At 33.2% G+C, this 19484-nt stretch overlaps 2 protein-coding genes and 1 non-coding gene across 5 annotated transcripts in view; 1 reads left to right on the top strand and 2 right to left on the bottom strand.

Annotated features, from left to right (window-relative positions):
- Positions 1 to 240: 240 nt before the first annotated feature.
- Positions 241 to 1832, top strand: LOC122528987 (replication factor C subunit 2). The gene is made up of 6 exons (XM_043654693.1): positions 241 to 414; positions 518 to 785; positions 856 to 1104; positions 1191 to 1400; positions 1479 to 1592; positions 1675 to 1832. Exons 1-6 carry the CDS (start codon positions 302 to 304, stop codon positions 1774 to 1776), a joined length of 1056 nt encoding a protein of 351 aa, XP_043510628.1. The 5' UTR covers positions 241 to 301; the 3' UTR covers positions 1777 to 1832.
- Positions 1833 to 2449: 617 nt separating this feature from the next.
- The window catches only part of LOC122528985, a 66157-nt gene continuing 49122 nt past the window's right edge, over positions 2450 to 19484 (bottom strand). For all 3 annotated transcript variants that reach the window (XM_043654682.1, XM_043654681.1, XM_043654680.1), the window contains 8 exons: positions 18685 to 18765; positions 6801 to 6964; positions 6519 to 6704; positions 5842 to 5997; positions 5619 to 5771; positions 4165 to 4426; positions 2935 to 3342; positions 2450 to 2850 (listed from right to left, as the gene is read on the bottom strand). In XM_043654682.1, coding sequence (XP_043510617.1) covers positions 2455 to 2850; positions 2935 to 3342; positions 4165 to 4426; positions 5619 to 5771; positions 5842 to 5997; positions 6519 to 6704; positions 6801 to 6964; positions 18685 to 18765 — 1806 coding nt within the window. In that variant the 3' untranslated portion in view covers positions 2450 to 2454. The remainder of the gene's footprint in view (positions 2851 to 2934; positions 3343 to 4164; positions 4427 to 5618; positions 5772 to 5841; positions 5998 to 6518; positions 6705 to 6800; positions 6965 to 18684; positions 18766 to 19484) is intronic.
- On the bottom strand, positions 6140 to 6211 carry Trnae-uuc. Its single transcript has one exon. It is a non-coding gene; the product is annotated as a tRNA-Glu (tRNA).

Below are 19484 nucleotides of genomic sequence, written 5' to 3'. Positions count from 1 at the left end.
GTTTCATCACAAGATTAATATCTGTTGCTACATGTATTTTGTTTTATCTTTCTCTCGTAATATCAGTGAATAAAATTTATTGTTTATAAATTAAAATATTCGGAATATTAATTTTTTATTTATTCTCCGTCACTATTCCTGTCATATCATTAAAAATCATTAATAATCGGTAAGGGAACTTTCCTATTTGCATTAATCCAGAACTTACAAAACTTGTTCCCGTCTATGTTCCTATTTAATCTATGTCCATGCAAAAATCAACGAGTCGATTTTTCCCGCGGTTTTAACTTAAAGTTTGAAGATGGGAGTTGACAGTGCTACGGAAGGATCTATGGATGTGGAAATTTTGCCATCCACGAGTGGTTACAACGCAAAAAGCAAAGAGAAAACTGGGAAATCGGATAATTTGCCATGGTACGTTATTGTAGCTAACAAATATTTGCATTCTTCGTAATTAAGGACTTTCGAGGTTATGTTTTCAAGTCATAACGTAATCAAACAACAATTCTTTGTTTAGGATTGAAAAATATCGACCACAAGTATTTTCTGACATTGTTGGCAATGAAGACACAGTATCCAGATTATCGGTGTTTGCCCAACACGGCAACTGCCCTAATATTATCATTGCTGGCCCACCAGGTGTTGGTAAAACTACAACTATATTATGCTTAGCACGCATTTTATTGGGACCAGCATTTAAAGAAGCAGTATTGGAATTAAATGCGTCAAACGACAGAGGAATTGATGTAGTCAGAAATAAGATTAAAATGTTTGCTCAAAAGAGGGTAAATATCTCTCATAAGTATCATATCTTTTGTAAAAATTTTTTCAACAATCCGTTTTGTTTTTACTTAGGTAAACTTACCGAAAGGAAAGCACAAAATAATAATTCTCGATGAAGCTGATAGCATGACTGAAGGTGCGCAACAAGCATTACGTAGAACAATGGAGATATACAGTCATACAACTAGATTTGCATTAGCTTGTAATTCAAGCGAAAAGATTATTGAACCAATACAGTCACGTTGTGCTATGTTAAGATACGGAAAATTGTCAGACGCACAAGTTTTAGCAAAGATTATTGAAGTTTGTAAGATAGAAAATGTACAATCAACTTTTAAAAAATTCTTACATTTTTGTTTAAACAGGAATATATTACGATAACATTATGTATATAATGAATTAACCAGGTTTCACATACAGACGATGGTCTAGAGGCAATAGTGTTTACTGCACAAGGTGACATGAGACAGGCCCTAAATAATTTACAATCGACTTATAATGGTTTTGGTCATGTAAATAGCGTGAATGTCTTTAAAGTTTGTGATGAACCGCATCCATTACTTGTTAAAGAAATGCTTGAGTTGTGTACACAGGGTAACATTTCCAAAGCATATGGGGTAAGTTACTTTCCTATTTTCAGCTGTTTATTTAATATAACATAGGAATGTGAAACGTTCTTTCATATATATTTGCAGATAATGGAACATTTATGGAAAATGGGATACTCTGCAGAAGATTTAATCAGTAATATTTTCAGAGTTTGTAAGAATCTACCTATTGAAGAAACGTTAAAATTAGATTTTGTAAAAGTAAGTCGGAAAATACATTCTCAAAACGTTGTAAAAGAAGTCATGCGTGTATGTAAAAATACTAATTTGGAACTCATTTCAGGAAATTGGAATAACTCATTTAGGAATAGTGGATGGAATTAATAGTTTACTACAAATGAATAGTCTTCTTGCCAGGCTTTGTCTAAGATCTATGAAGAGTTAAGAATGAAATGTCTACTAATTATTTAAGAGAATAAAACTATTTACATATTTTTATTACATACTTTTTTTATTTTTCTGGAAAAATTTATACTTCGACTAGCAATTGAAAAAGATTGGATTTGATGTCCTTTACATAATATATGTTCCAAAGCTTTCTAGTCGCATAAAAATAAAAGGAAGGTTCATATTATTAGCAGTACTAACATTTACAACAATACGTTAAATTAGAGAGTATAAGTGTACGATTCGTGTACTTTGTACGAAAACATTTCTTTTATATTTAAAGCGAAATTATTCATATTTAATTGATTAACTTGAACGTTTATATTCCGTAGTATACGAGACGAATGTGTATAATGAAATATTTTGCACTGTATTGTCAGTCGATACAGTCAAACAGATATAAAAAAAAAAAAAAACATGTCAGACGAGTAAATTCAAAATAATTCAGTCTTCTTAAAGTGTACGTAAGAAGCTTAAAAATATTATTTTGTATTTACAAGAATCCTTCGAAATTTCCCAATTTTTCTTGTCGCAACAGAGATTTTTAAAAATACTTCTCGAATATTTATGTTTACACTTGGAAAAATTTATCCAGCGTGCGTTGATATTTCAAACGTCATTCATATTCATAATGATTCTTTCTTTCTTCTTACTTTTTTTTCTTTTTTTTCTCTATTCAACACCATTTTTCCATCGTGACAGGTGCCAAATGAGGTCGTGGCTTAGGGGAAGGCCACCGTAACGCGCTCTGACAAGATTCCGCTCTGGAAGGTGTCCTCGGCGGAGGTTGAGGTGGATTGGAATGCGATTCTTGCATATAGTTATTCGTCTCTCCGTTGGTTTCTGTTCGGGTGCTTTTCTCCGGCGGATCACCTTTGTGATTTCTCTTCATCGGTTTCTTCGCTACGTCGTGATGCGCAGCTGGCGGTGCACTTTCTACGGACTGAAGGCTAGCCGCTCGATGCAGGGACAATCGAAGCGGCTTTTTCGGTGGCGCTGGACGAGATTTCGATTCTTGGGAACTGTAGACTGCCGATATATCTGAGTTTTCTGACGCTCGCGACTGACTCTCCTGAGAGCAATGAGGAATTGTAAAATGATTTGATCGTAATTTAAACAAAAATTAGTAGAAAAAATATATTTATATATATATTACCTGTAGCCGGTAGTAAGTTGGTTCGGAATCGAAATCTAACGGTTGCACTTGAGACGAGTTTTTACGACTCTTGGACAAGTGTTCAATGGCCAAGTCGACGCGCGGCGGTCTTCTACGTTGCAATTGCGGCTGAACTTGCGTCTGCTTGCAGTCCAAGCTCGCAGTTGATCTGGTTAATGGAAACCCTTGATGTTTCTGTTTATTTCGCGACTTGTGATGACCATTGGAAATGCTAGCTGATGACGAGTCGAATTCGTTCGAGATCTTCACGTCCAGCGAACGCTTCGAGTGATCGCTGTGTCTGCTTCTCACTGTAGGCAAACTCTGCCGTAATTCCATCGAGTTTCTCACATTAAGACCAGGAAGATTCGCGACTAACGCGGTTACTTGTGGCCCCTTTTGAAAAACCTAGGCGGAAAGAATTCTCTCTTGAGAGTTCAATACACTAAAACACCCAAGGAAATCACTACTGATATCAGAATCATCCTTATATGTAGAACGTTTATCTATACTTAAAGTATCATCTTTATGTATTTTATATATAAAGTATCATCTTTATGTACTTTATATGCTTAATTATTTTTATGCATTTTATATATAAAACGTTTAAAGTATCTGGATACATTCACTACTGATGAATGCGTGTTCCCATCTTTATGTATTTTATATATAAAGTATCATCTTTATGTACTTTATATGCTTAATCATCTTTATGCATTTTATATATATAGAACGTTTTATCTAAACTTACAGTATCAGGATACATTCACTACTGATGAATGAGTGTTCCCATCTTTATATATTTTATATATAAAATATCACCTTTATGTACTTTATGTGCTTAGTCATCTTTATGCATTTTATATATAGAACGTTTTACCTAAACTTAAAATATCTGGATACATTCACTACTGATGAATGCGTGTTCCCATCTTTATGTATTTTATATATAAAGTATCATCTTTATGTACTTTACATGCTTAAGCATCTTTATACATTTTATATATAGAACGTTTATCTAAACCTAAAGTATCTCGATACATTCACTACTGATGAATGCGTGTTCCCATTTAAACGTTGCATCCTGTATCTAACTGTCGCGCTACAATAGAACTATGATAGAAACGATAAAGCTCCACGCAGGCAGACTGCTGCGTAGAATAATGAATTTTCTTTATGCTTTCGCCTAAGGAGGAGAGTAACGTGCATTGTGATCGTCTTGCAGTATACCTGAACTTGTTCTTGACGGGATGGCGGAGGGTCTGCAGGGACTTCGGCACGGCTTGGCGCAAGAAGATCCCTAACCTGTTCCTCGAGATATCCAATCCTGTGAGTCAGCCGGAGGTTATCAGATCGAAGAGTGCGGAGTGCTGCCAGGGATTCACCCTTTCGAAGGACCACGATTTGCGCGGCATCGGGTGCAACGGCCAACAGCCTCGCCAAATCGCTTCTACCTGCTCCCACCACGAGTTTTCCATTCACCTCCAAGATTCTAAAGACAATGTTGGCTGATAAGTTGGCATCTCCCCTCTCGACGGTTTCACGAGCGTGATCGCACTTAATTAGGTGAAATTTTTCAGCCGACAAAGGAACGGTTGATTTATTATGTTAACGAGAGTTCACGGAAGGAACAATTCGCTCCTCCAGATCTCGAAGGTTTTCTAAATTATTTGTACAAATCTTGCACTCCTTTAGAGCCGAATTGTGGTTCTAGTTTCATGAGATGTTGATAAGAAATATCGAGAAAAGAATTTTGAAACGTTTATGCTGTTCCTCGCTGTATTCAGAACACGGGGAGAGCTGAAAAATCTACGTGAAAACGAGAGGAAGGGGAAGAGATAGGGTCATGTGAAGTCGCAGGTGCAATTAGCGAGGGCACTCGGCGAACTTCCGGTGCCGCTTCACGCTACAGTGACCCGTTGGGAACCGAATGCCAAGATTACGCTATTGTTCAACATTGATAGTTGGGCTGCGTAGCGTAAGCAGACAGTGTTATGTGTTTCAAATATCGTTGCGCTTCCTTCTCCAACGATCCTCGCGTTTCTTTCTGTTTCTCGTCAATTTACTTTCTTCCTCGTCCTCCTCTTCCTCATTGTTCCTTGCAACGTAAATTGCTTTTTCATCGCTCCAGTTTTACTCGCTTTCTCCTTGGAAAATGTCGCAATTTACTATACGAACGATAAAGGTTCTTGTCACGAAGAGAACCAACAATCTCAACGAAACTGAACGATCTAGACTCCACAGTGTTTCCATTGAGCGAAAAAGAAATGCCCCCCCATTCTTCCTTTTACGTAATAATTACCAGCCGACGCTCGCAAAACGCTCTTTACGACTGCGTTTACCCTCGGTATCCGGCACTGAGTTAAGGAAAAAGAATTCTGTTTGCGATAATGTACCGTTACACGCAGGTAACGACCGAGACACTTTGCAACTTTTTATCGGTTTGCTCTTTTTCTTTTTTTTTTTCTTTTTTTATCGTTGTCGTTGTGAAATTTACCATTAAGCGGGATACGTGGAACGTGAAAGTGTGTACTTGTGAAAGTGTTGGCAGTTAAAAAATTGTAATTTGAGTCCTGACGATTGGAAAACTATTGAAACTATAAGATAATGTAGTAACATTTGATCCCAGGGTCCGTTCCTCTTGAACGAAGAGTATTTCTGTAAGATTCTAAATTGTACGAAACCTGTCTCCCTTGCACAATCCAGAATCCTCGACCGCCCAGTCGACGTACAAGCCAGGTGTATCTTCCCTCGGTCCAGCGCCGAAACGAGGACTTTTTGGATCCGCGCTAACTTCCACCGCGTGGATCGTGACTTGCGTAGAGCCAGAAATACAACTGTAAATTAAATAACAAGTGACACTTAACAATGATTTCAACAATGGTTTCTTTGATCTAACAGAGATACCTAAATATCGTGTCATTTTTCTGTTTCTCTTGAGTCTCTGCCAGTTCCAGAGCAGCTTGCAGAGCTCTGCTTTCTTCGCGAAGAGTCAACAGCTCGAGCTCCTCCCGTCCGAGTCTATATTCTAACTCAGCCTGCTGAATCCGAACGTCGATGTTACTGGAATAAAGATAAAATCGATTAAAATAATTACTATCAAGTGTGACATGAAATTTAAAAATTTAAAAATGTACCAATTGCACTCCGAACAAGTAAAAAGGAATATTTATGTGTAAACGGAGAGAGGAAAAAGAAAAAAAGTTTCCCATACCGGGAATCGAACCCGAGCCTCCTGGGTGAAAGCCAGGTATCCTAGCCACTAGACCATATGGGATTTAGATACCATGGTTAGTCAAGTTATGGCTCATCTTCTGCTCAATTTTGACACTTCTAATTTTAATTTATTATTTTTGTAATTTATCGATCATAATAAATTAATTATTAAAATTTTCAGACGTTTCAGTTGGTCTGAATTTAATATAAGTACAAGTTATTTAGACGTCACGGAAAAGATTATAAAATATACTTTTGAATCTTCCTGTGGTTCACACGCAGTGTGATCTCTAACTGGACCTAATTTATGGTAGCTTCGACCTTTATCTTGCGGCAACTGATAATCGACAGCACGAGTGTCTACTTACTCTGTAATGTCTAGCCGTTCGAGCGCCAATTTCAAATTCTTTATCGCAAGCCGTTTGTTATCCGCGTCGCGTCGCAGCCTTTGAAGCCTCTCCTCGGTTGCTTTCCTGTCAGCCTCTGTCAAAGGTGGGGCGCCGTTGCGCAACGCTAATCTATTGCTCAGCGTGTTGCACAGTTGCCCCTTCAACCTGAAACACAATGAAAAATCTTAGAATCACACTGTGCGAGGGCCGTTTCGTTTGAGGTGAATATCTCTCTCTTTCTCGAGGGGAATGCTCTCTTACGTTTGGATGATATTTTCCTTGTCACGCAATGCGATTCGAAGAGCGTCCAATTCCTTGTAGTGGTCTCTGTTTCGATGACCGGCTGGCGATGTCACTCCACCGGAAACGCTTCCACCTTTCTTTCTTCTTGGTGTTGTTGACAAGGACACCTCGATGCTGGCCATCTGGAAAAATATATTAATTTATACTTCTATATTATTATACATTATTCTATATTTTCTACATTATTACATCTATATTTATACTTCTATATTGTTATATATTATTGTATATTTTTCTACATTATTACATCTATATATATAGTGCTATATTGTTATTTATTATTTTATATTTTTCTATATTATTATATCTATAATTATATTTCTATATTATTATATAGAAAAATATTTATAGAAAATAAATATTATATAGAACATTTTAGAATGGTACAAATATTACAATATAGAATACAGAATATAAATATTTAATATTATATTATATAGAATGTTGTAATATTCTATATATATCTATATTATAATGTTACAGAATATTATAATAATATAATATTATATAGAATATCATAAACATTATGTGAATATTATATAGAAGAATATATTGATAAAATTTTATTAATGTACATTATCTTATATATTATTTTATAGTATCATCGAGTACCATGATAATTCAAAATCAACACTATAAAGGCTGGTGACGTTACTGGAGCGTCATGTGATTCTTAAACTGTTGGTAACTATTGGCGTCACATATGACTTTCAACAATTAACAATTAACATAATAAATTCATTTAACTTAATACATTCAAATATATACACGTTATTCATCGTACACATATTCCACTCATCTTCGTCCGCGTTTCTATAAATTTTTAACAAAAATGTTCCAATTTTTGGTGTTATATCGAAGTCAATATGTCGAAGTCGATGCTCGAAGCTCCACGCTGTGAATATAAATTTAATCGTTCAAACGTAAGTCCACAATTTGCGATAGGATAGTCAGAGACGGCCGCGTCTCGATCTTAATGGACTTCCACAACATCGGTACTGCACACCCCGATGGTCCTTGAAAGAGGCAGCACTTGGGCCTCTCCTGCTGGCATACAACACGGAGAAGGTCAATGCCGGCCTTGACTGCGCAGCGACCAGAAAGAAGGATGCGATACGAGACCTTGCACGCCCGGTGTGTCCCACACGAGACCACCAACTAGATTTGCTTGCAGAAAATATGCAACCAACCGGATATCCTCCGTAGCCATTGCCAAACATTCCTTCTGCTGTATATATATATCTTTTTGTCTCGAGTATCTCTCGCCGTTTCTTTCACTCTTCAACTCGTCTCCTTTTAATTTACATCAAGGTTACTCTACGTCCCCTCTCTTTGTCCAACTTATTACTTTATATATTTTATTATATTATTTTATGTTATATTATATTATTATTTTATTATATTATTTTATGTTATATTATATTATTATTTTATTATATTATTTTATGTTATATTATATTATTATTTTATTATATTATTTTATGTTATATTATATTATTATTTTATTATATTATTTTATGTTATATTATATTATTATTTTATTATATTATTTTATGTTATATTATATTATTATTTTATTATATTATTCTATGTTATATTATATTATTATTTTATTATATTATTTTATATTATATTACATTATTAGTTTATTATATTATTTTATATTGTATTACATTATTATTTTATTATATTATTTTTTATTGTATTATATTATTATTTTATTGTATTATTTTATATTATATTATATTATATTGATATTTTCTATACAAAAATAAAAAACATCTTTCGCCCTATTGCAACAAATAAGTCCATCAAGATTCTGTTAATCATTATCAAGAGTGTAAAAAGTTTATTTATTTTAGTTATTAGCTAAATTTAAGTATGATGCCCAGTTGCAGGGGACAGTCGAGTGCAAAGGGTTAAAATCCATCGATTGACGTGATATTAATTAACTGAATCGTGACATTACCATTTACTGCAATTGGACGAAGAAAGATTTCGAGATTTCACTAAGTAAGTTTCCGTGAAATTCATCGACTTCATTCAGAACACATCAAAGTATGGTTAAATATTATATATAAAATATTTCATTACGGTGTTCGAATATTTTCGTACGATTCTGCACGTGCCCTTCAAATTTCCTTACACACGAAAGACAGAGAATTTCGTTCGCGTAACAGAGTCAGCGAATAAGCCAATTTGGACTTGGCTACGCGCTCGCGCGTTTATTTTCATCTGGAGGCAAGGGATAAACGGTTTTTAAGCATCACTTCTCGCTTCGCACGTTCTTCGTTCGCTCCCGAGCTTTTTTCACACCGACAGCTCTTCCTCGGCGTTCGCTCGTGAGATTATCTTCAAACCGAGATTTACGGCAATAAAGATTGCACGAAGGTTGTGCAGGGCGAAAACTTTCGCGAGTAACACGCGTTCGACTCGAAAAACAGTCGAAGCCTTGACAAACACCTGAAATGGTTCTAGCGTGGTACAAGAAAAGAAAAAAGAAAAAAAAATAGTAAATGTGTCATTTAACGTTAATTAATTAGGAATTGGACGCCTGAGGAACACTGCAGCAGCTGGTGAGAGACTGTAGGGTGACAAACAGAGAGGTAAAAATCTAGAAGACATTCTGAGAGGCAAAAGGAACGAAAAGACAGAAAGGTGGCTAGAAGAGATCAAATGAAGAAAAGAAGCATGGTCAAGGAGGCCAGAAGGAATAGAAAGTGAGAAGATAATCAAAGACGGGCAAAGGTAATACGCGGTACATTCGTATGGTAAACAATTAGGGCAATAAGGTAGAAAATAAAAGGGCAATCTAGGATAAGAGAAAGAGAAGTCAGGCAATACAATTGAGGTTAAATTGTTAAGTATAGCATAAAAGAATAGTGTAGGTTAGTGTTAAATTGTTAAGTATAGCATAAAAGTATAGCGTAGGTTAGTGTTAAATTGTTAAGAATAGCATAAAAGTATAGTTAAATTGTTAAGTATAGCATAAAAGTATATTGTTAAGTATAGCACTATGGTATATTGTTAGGTATAGTGTTAAATTGTTAAGTATAGCACTATAGTATATTGTTAGGTATAGTGTTAAATTGTTAAGCATAGCACTATAGTATATTGTTAGGTATAGTGTTAAATTGTTAAGTATAGCACTATAGTATATTGTTAGGTATAGTGTTAAATTGTTAAGTATAGTACTATAGTATATTGTTATGTATAGTGTTAAATTGTTAAGTATAGCAGAAGTATAGGGTAGGTAGAGTATAAAACAGATATGAAGAGTGAAGAGCGATAACGAGAGAAACAGAGGGAATGAAAAAGAAAAAAGAGAAATGTTAATCAAGTCCACTTTTATGGCTGTGAAGCTGAAAAATACAAAAATTACTTCATTTATTATTTTATTATCTTTGGCGAAGCTCCGAGCTGAATGAGCGAGAACTCGCGCCGTATGTGGCAGGAAACAAAAGACAACCCGAGTTCAAGGGTTACGGTGCAATATCTATTTCTCATAAACATCATTTTCCAACGATACCATGGTGTGTCAGACGTGGTCGATATCGATAAAATCAATTAAATTATCGATTTAGGATTTCAAGCTTGCTATTACAAAAGTTCTTGTCACTTATTTATTAATATTATTAATATTATTAATATCCTTTTACGTATTATTCTTATCACTTATTAATTTACTAATATTATTATTACAAGATTATTATTATTAATCTCTTAATTTACTAATATTATTATTCGAAGATTATTATTATTAATCTCTTTATTATAATTATTAATCTCTTAATTTACTAATTTATTATTATTAGAAGATTATTATTATTATTAATCTCTTTATTATAATTATTAATCTCTTAATTTATTAATTTATTATTATTAATCTCTTTATACGTATTATTCTTATCACTTATTAATTTACTAATATTATTAATCTCTTTATACGTACTATTTTTATCACTTATTAATTTACTAATATTATTATTAGAAGATTATTATTATTAATCTCTTAATTTACTAATATTATTAGAAGAAGATTATTATTATTAATCTCTTTACACGTATTATTACTCTATCCTTTATTAATTTACTAATATCATTAATTTATTTATACGTAGATTAAAAGTTTTTTCTCACCTATTTTTCTTCTTCTTCGATAAAACATCAAAATGTGAGAGAAGAGAACTAATTTTATTAATTCGAAATTAAATTTAGTTTATCGTACTGCAGGATTTATTTTAGTAGCAAGTGATTTTTGACCCACCCTGTATGTATCCGTTTGTGCACAGAAAGGCACAAGTTTGAAAATAAAAATATCACAAAAAGAAAGATTAGAACGGCGAGAGCAACGAATGGATACAAGATGCAAGACAGATCTTCACAAGCGGCACGATGAAAAAAATATATTTTCACGTTTCACCCATATATAGCGTTCCTATACTTTGCTTTTTCCATTTTACTTCGAACGTTTCAACTATCAGTCACCGCCAACGTCGTTGAAATTTCTTAGAAACGCGTAAATCCATTTCAAGGAGTAACGGATGGAACAGTTTCATCGCCAGGGATGCCACCGTGGCGGCGGCAGAAAAAGGAAAGAGCCAGCACGCAACAGACAGTCTAAATCACGAGATACGATAATAGAGACACGAACAACCGCGGAGGAGTCCGCGCATCGAATCGAACATTTTTCCCTCCGGGTTGGGAAGCAAAAGTGGGAACGGATAGACAGTGATCTCGGCACGGACATTCCGTGAACTTTTTTTTCACCTCCCTCCGCGTCGTGTGCGTGTGTATGTGTGTGTGTGTGCGTGTGCAAGCACGATGTACACGTTTGCACGGCGAACAGAGAGGAGACGATAGTCGCAAGTCGGAGGAAGCGGAAATTTATTGCGGAATTTGCATGGAGGAGATCCGCATTTCCGAGATAATCCCGCCAAACCCTCTCCGGGAGGGGAACTGTACACGATGCACAATAGTACTCGTTCAGGGGAACAGAGTCCCGTGTTTAGAGGCTTTTTATACTTTGTCTTTCCCCGCTTTGTCCGGTCTGATAATATCAACGAATTCTTTGAATTACAATCGCCCGACGAATAACATTATTCCCCGAACATTCGCACGAAATCACGCCGCACTGATAAATATAATTTCGCGTGGCGCAACATTTGTACTCGCCGCGAATGTATGATACGTACATGTGTGCATACAGGGTGGGCCGTGATTTCGTACGAATATTCGGGAAATAATGTTATTCGTCGCGCGATTGTGAGCAGAGGGTGATTCTACGCCAAAAAAAAAAAAAAAAAGAAGAAAAGTTTGGTACAACATTTTCTTATCTCGGGGCTCGGTTTTCTAGAAAATCGACTTTAGTTTGTTCAAAGATAAAAAATATACAATCCGTCATCCTACGTACAATACTAGATAGCTCAATGGTATGTGAGAAACGATGACATAAGAAAAACCCTAGGAATACCAACCATCGAAAAGGAAATACTAAAGTAAGGACGCATCAACACAAAATCAAAAATCACAGGTCAACCCTGGCAAAAGACTCTGTTACTCTCTATTATCCAGAACACTGAAAAGGAAACACTTACTTAGACCTTACTAACTAACAAATGGAATACAGCCAAACATGTATAAAACGGAACTAATCACATAAAAAAACTAGTGATTGCCGATAACTAATCCACACGATCTCCAACAATAATAATATAAAAAATGAAAATAATTGTAACTCATACACACGGAACAAATAAAAAAAAAAGAGTTTGTTCTACTATTATGTTATACTAATTTAGCTACTATAAAAAAGTTTGTTCTACTATTGTGTTATATTAATTTAGCTGCTCTAAAAAAGTTTGTTCTACTATTGTGTTATACTAATTTAGCTACTATAAAAAAGTTTGTTCTACCATTGTGTTATACTAATTTAGTTACTGAAAGGTTTGTTCTACTATTATGTTATACTAATTTAGCTACTGTAAAAAAGTTTGTTCTACTATTATGTTATACTAATTTAGCTACTATAAAAAAAGTTTGTTCTACTATTGTGTTATACTAAAACTTAATTTAGCTACTGAAAAGTTTGTTCTACTATTATGTTATACTAATTTAGCTACTGTAAAAACGTTTGTTCTACTATTATGTTATACTAGTTTAGCTGTAAAAAAGTTTGTTCTACTATTGTGTTATACTAATTTAGCTACTGAAAAGTTTGTTCTATTATTATGTTATACTAATTTAGCTACTGTAAAAACGTTTGTTCTACTATTATGTTATACTAATTCTGCTACTGTAAAAAAGTTTGTTCTACTATTATGTTACACTAATTTAGCTGTAAAAACGTTTGTTCTACTATTATGTTATACTAATGTAGCTATTGTAAAAAAGTTTGTTCTACTATTGTGATACACTAATTTAGCTACTATAAAAAAGTTTGTTCTACTATTGTGTTATACTAATTTAGCTACTGAAAAGTTTGTTCTACTATTATGTTATACTAATTTAGCTGTAAAAAAGTTTGTTCTATTATTATGTTACACTAATTTAGCTACTATAAGGAGTATGACTTTCCAACATGACGGCCACGTTACACGAGGGAGGTTAAAAATGTTTTAAATCAAACGTATTCGTGTCGGATCGGCGACAATGGTAAGGTACGTTGGCCACCAAGGTCTCCGGACTTCACGCCTCTAGATTTTTTTTTTTTCATGGCGGCGTATCAAAGAACAAGTTTCAAATATTACACGTTCGAAGCAAAAGATGATGGAGGAATTCGAGAAATGAAAAAACGATATCAGCTTACGTTCTGTTCGGATATCATTAATTCGTCGAGGAAACTTATGTATGCAGCAACGAGGAGGACGATTTTCAACAGCACTTGTAACAGTGTACTGTATTGTAGTATTGCAACAGAAAGTAGTAATAAGGAATAAAAAATTAATTATCAGTAGGAACACTTTGTACTGCTTTAACCGCGCAATAAATAATGTTCGTAAACACTATTTCGGACGGAGACAATCGCGGTAGAAGAATAGACAACTAAATCGTTCACAAAGATGAACAAACTTTAAAGTCGATTTTCTCGAAAATAGAGCTCCAGATAAGAAAAAATGTCGTACCAAATTTTTTTCTTATTTTTTTTTTTGACGTAGAATCAGCCCTTGCTCGGTTGTTTCTACGAATTCCGGCTCACCCTGTATACGCGGCAGTGAATATTTCAACAGTAATTGCAGCAGATGGTAAATATTATCATGTTTAACCGATCAAACGGAATTAATCGAGAGAGATTATCGCGTGCAACGGGATGGATATCACAATGGCGGATGTTAAATTGCTGCACGAATGCTCTGCGTCCCTTCCGCGATGTAACTCTAATGCATGAAAATGTCCCACAGAGAATCTCTCGCTCGTGTTTCAAATTTCTCAGGTTTTACTATATTTCTTTTTCTTTTTTTTTCCTTTCGTTCGGTTTCGAATTTGGTTGTCAGCAAATTATTACTGAAAGATATTCGATTGAAAGTTACTCGAAAGGAAGGCAGCGTTTTCAGTTTCCAACGTTCGAGAGATCGAACGAAATCTTGCTGCTGGGGTACTGCCGTGGCAGACAGCAAAGGCCACTGACTCCTGAATCTGCAATCTGGCCGACTAGATCTGTCTGAGTCTGTTTCGACCCAAGGGCGTACCGAAGCCTGTCCTCTTTGGCTGCTACGTTTTAAAACGAACCACACTCATCGTTTTAGCGATAGAATAGAAATATTTCAATCTATCGAGTTTAGTAACATCTCAATAATTGCAATTACTGTTCGTGAATTTTTGTCAATCAATGATCCCAAGGTTCTAACAATTATAGAAATTCCTCTCTTCTTCATTCTTCATTTCTGAGAAATGTCACCGCGTCGGTGAAGTATTTTTGATTCTGACAATTATACAAAGATGAAGTGAATTTATAAATTTGAAGATTCTACTTATATAAAATAATATAAATAAGTAAATAATAATAATATAATAATAAGAATATAAATAAGTAAATTAATTTTTATTATATAGAAAATAATAGATAAATTTATTTTTATTGTAGAGAATAATATAAATAAATAAATTTATTTTTATTATATAAAATAATATAAATAAATTTATTTTTATATTTATATTTATTTTATATTATTTTTTTATATTTATACATATTTATTTTATATTTTTATATTTTTTATGTTTATACATACTTTTTTTATATTCTTTATATTTATATTTACTTTTACATTTTTATATTTATTTTATATTATTAAATATAAAAATGTATTATATATTATTTTGTACTATTCTATATAAATATAATATTTTTATATTTATATATAATATATTATTTTATATAAATATAAAAATTTATTATATATTATTTTATACTATTTTATATAAATATATTTTTATATTTATATATAATATATTATTTTATATAAATATAAAAATGTATTATATATTATTTTATATTATTAAATCTATGATAAGTAAATCTCTACTCTTTCAGTGAAAAATGCAATTCTCTCATTTTAATGTCAAAGTTCTTTCCAAAATCCTATCGCGAGACTCGAAAAAGAAATTCCTCTCTTCTCTCCGAGAGGAATATTTTCGATTCCCGGTAAGAAGATATTCCGTCGACGTACCGACGATGCAACCTTTTTCAAGTCGACGCTCTTCTTCATTATTCATATCGAAGCCCTCGGTGCACACACAGCACGCTCCTTCTGTTTCCTCCTTCGGTTTGCTCTTTTTCCTCCCCCTCTTATCCTCTTTCTTTTGCTTCGTGCCTCTTTCTTCGAGATGGCAAAACACGACTTCGCGTTGGCCTGCTCGGGCGTAAACATCGGCCGATGGATTTTTGCCGCGTGGCCGGCCAACGTCAACGAATCTGACAACGAGCATTAATCGCGGCTTAAAGGAAGCTTACGAGGAAACGCAGCTCGCTGACGGCGAGGGGTGGGATAAAAGATCACAGAGGGTTGTTTCGCGTACGATGACGGATGGCACCACGTGATTTTCTTCTCTGGACAGACACGTACGTACGTACGTACGTACTTGGTGAATCGGAATCGTAAGACTCTCGAGGCTGATTGAAATTTATTTTAACATCTTCACTTCGAAATTTTTGCCAAATCTTGCTAAATTGCTAAAATGTATTCCGAGATTTCTGAGCCAGTTCTAGAATTATACTTGAAAATAAATAAATAATAAATTTTCATAGTCGTAGAAATATATTTGAAGACTCGAAGACTGAATAAAATTTATTTTAACATCGTCATTTCGAAATTTTGCTAAATATTACTAAATTGCTAAAATATATTCCGAGATTTCTGAGATTCCTATCCAGCTAATTCCAGAATTATACTTAAAAATAAATAAACAATAAATTTTCATAGTCGTAGAATTATATTTAAAGACTCGAAGACTGAATAAAATTTATTTCAACACCTTCACTTCAAAATTTTGCTAAATTTTAATTTAAATTGCTAAAACATATTCCGAGATTTCTGAGATTTCTATCCAGCTAATTCTAGAATAATACTTAAAAATAAATAAATAATAAATTTTCATAGTCGTAGAATTATATTTGAAGACTCGAACACTGAATAAAATTTATTTTAACATCGTCATTTCGAAATTTTGCTAAATATTACTAAATTGCTAAAATATATTCCGAGATTTCTGAGATTCCTATCCAGCTAATTCCAGAATTATACTTAAAAATAAATAAACAATAAATTTTCATAGTCGTAGAATTATATTTAAAGACTCGAAGACTGAATAAAATTTATTTCAACACCTTCACTTCAAAATTTTGCTAAATTTTAATTTAAATTGCTAAAACATATTCCGAGATTTCTGAGATTTCTATCCAGCTAATTCTAGAATAATACTTAAAAATAAATAAATAATAAATTTTCATAGTCGTAGAATTATATTTGAAGATTCGAAGACTGAATAAAATTTATTTCAACACCTTCAGTTCCAAATTTTTGCTAAATCCTAATCTAAATTGCTAAAACATATTTTAATAGTCGTAGAATTATATTTAGATATATTAAAATTTTCTTTGTCCACACACGCGTGCAGGACTTTGTCCTTTGTCTTTTCTCTGTTTTTTTCAACCTTCATTCGCCGAGTCATTGTAGTCTGACAATGAGGATAAGATAAGACAAGTAACGATGGAACGCAAGATTCGAGATGAGAGTAGGATTAAAAAAGAAGAACTTTCGTGGATGCTGCGCTATTGGGTGTCGGCGTACATACACACGTGGACACGGGGCAGTTTTAATGGCACCCGCGCGAGCACCACTTTGGCCCCTGGGACCGAAACTCGTGTGGAGAGGGCCCTGAACGAAACACACAGTGTCCGGTCCGCGCGCATCTGCATATAAATCACTGGTTGGACAGCCTTAAAAAGCTGGGGGCTATTGCGGACCCGCCAATAACCGCGGAACATCGCCTTCGGTTTCTTCCGACGGGATGCTACGGTTAAAAACGACCTCCGTATACCCATCTTTTTCTGCCGGCCTTCGAAAAAGAAAAAAAAAAAAAAGAAAGAAACATTCAAGGAAGGAAGATTCAGGACGTAGCAAGAACAAAGCGTTACTTTCTTTTTCTCCCTTTTTTTTTTTGTTCTTTTTTAGGTGAGTTATGTGAGCTGTGTTGATTGTCTAATAAACTCTCTTGCATTCAGAGATGGATAATACTGTAACACTGCTAGAGAGAAGTCTATAATCTGTAATTTCTAATTTTGTTAAATATCATTAGTTGGTCAATTATTGTGTGAGATATTGTTGTTCAAGAAAGAAAGATTCTGGATGTAGCAAAAGTATTGAAGCATAATTTTTTAAATAATATAAGTCTCATATTGTCTGATCTATTCTCATATTGTCTGCCGGCCTTCGAAAAAGAAAAAAAAAAAAAAAAAAGAAACATTCAAGGAAGGAAGATTCAGGACGTAGCAAGAACAAAGCGTTACTTTCTTTTTCTCCCCTTTTTTTTTTTCTTTCTTAGGTGAGTTATGTGAGCTGTGTTGATTGTCTAATAAACTCTCTTGCATTGAGAGATGGGTGATACTGTGAAATTGCTAGAGAGAAATAATCTGTAATTTCTAATTTTGTTAAATATCATTAGTTGGTCAATTATTGTATGAGATATTGTTGTTCAAGAAAGAAAGATTCTGGATGTAGCAAAAATACTGAAGCACAATTTTTTAAATAAAAATATAAATCAAATCTGATTATTTAATAAATTCTCTTGCACAAATTCTCTTGCAGATGGATAATATTGTAAAATTGTAATGTTAAATATTATTAGATGGTAAATTATTGTACAAGAAATTATTGTTCAGGAAAAAAAGATTCTGAATGTACCAAGAACAGTAAAGTATAATTTTTATATTACAAACAATATTATATTGATGAATTTTAATATTATAAATTCACCAAAGAGAAGTATATAATCTATAATTTCTAATTTATAAAATGTATTTAAATATTATTCGTTGGTAAATTATTGTTCAAGAAAGAAAGATTCTGAATATAGCAAGGACAATTATTTTTTTAGACAATACGACTGTCCTGATTGTCTAAAAAAAAAATTTTCTTGCATAGAAAGATAGGTAATATTATAAAATTGCTAGATGAAGTATACGATCTCCAATTTCTAACTCGTTAATCACTGGATATTATCAATTAGTAAATTATTATGCGAGAGAGAACCGTGAACTGGCTGAATGAAATTATAAAATGAGAATTGTAATTTCTAATTAATTTTCAAAGTCACGAGACACTATAAATCTCTTTTATTTTATTACCTTTGCCTCCAACGTTTCTAATTGCGCCATCCTTGGCTCCAGATATTGCTGTTGCGTTCCACTTCCTGTATGCAGAGCAGTCTGAAACGAGAAAGAAAAAAGAAACGAGAGTTAACAGTTAGAACCACGTCGTTCAACATGAATTCAACTTTTTTATTAGTCCACGTGAAACGTGATAAAATAAAACTTTCAGAACTCCCGCCCGCGCGTAAATAAATTGCGCGCCGTTTTTGAGCATGTGCGCCGGGCGTGAAACTAGTACTAAACTGAAACTCGTTACACCCGCTTTCAATGTGCTTGAAAATGCGAATACATAATGTGTAATAATACAGCGCGTATAATATGATAATACTAAGTCCACGAGTGACACAAATGGAAAGGCTCACGAAGTAGAAAGAGTATGATTTTGAAATTTTGAAATTTTGTCGTGCAAGTATCGTTTTATTATGGATTTTGTGATAAGAGAAAATAAAATAAATAACAAGTAATTGATAATAATTACTAATTAATAAATTAATAATAAAATAAATAAATAATAATAAAGAATATAATATAAGCTATATAACTTTATAATATAACATAATAATATAATATAATAAAATATATAATATAACCTTTATAACATTATATAATATAATAAAATATATAATATAAACTTTATAATATTATATAACATAATATATAACATAAACTTTATAATATAATATGATAATATAATAAAATAAAATATATAATATAAACATTATAATATAATATGATAATATAATATAATAAAATATATAATACAAATTTTATAATAT

The sequence above is a fragment of the Frieseomelitta varia genome, unplaced genomic scaffold, assembly GCF_011392965.1.
Source record: "Frieseomelitta varia isolate USP_RPSP 00005682 unplaced genomic scaffold, Fvar_1.2 scaffold_274, whole genome shotgun sequence".
Classification (NCBI taxonomy): domain Eukaryota; kingdom Metazoa; phylum Arthropoda; class Insecta; order Hymenoptera; family Apidae; genus Frieseomelitta; species Frieseomelitta varia.
Note: the sequence above shows the minus strand (reverse complement) of the source record. Positions and strands in the feature narration are given on the sequence as shown.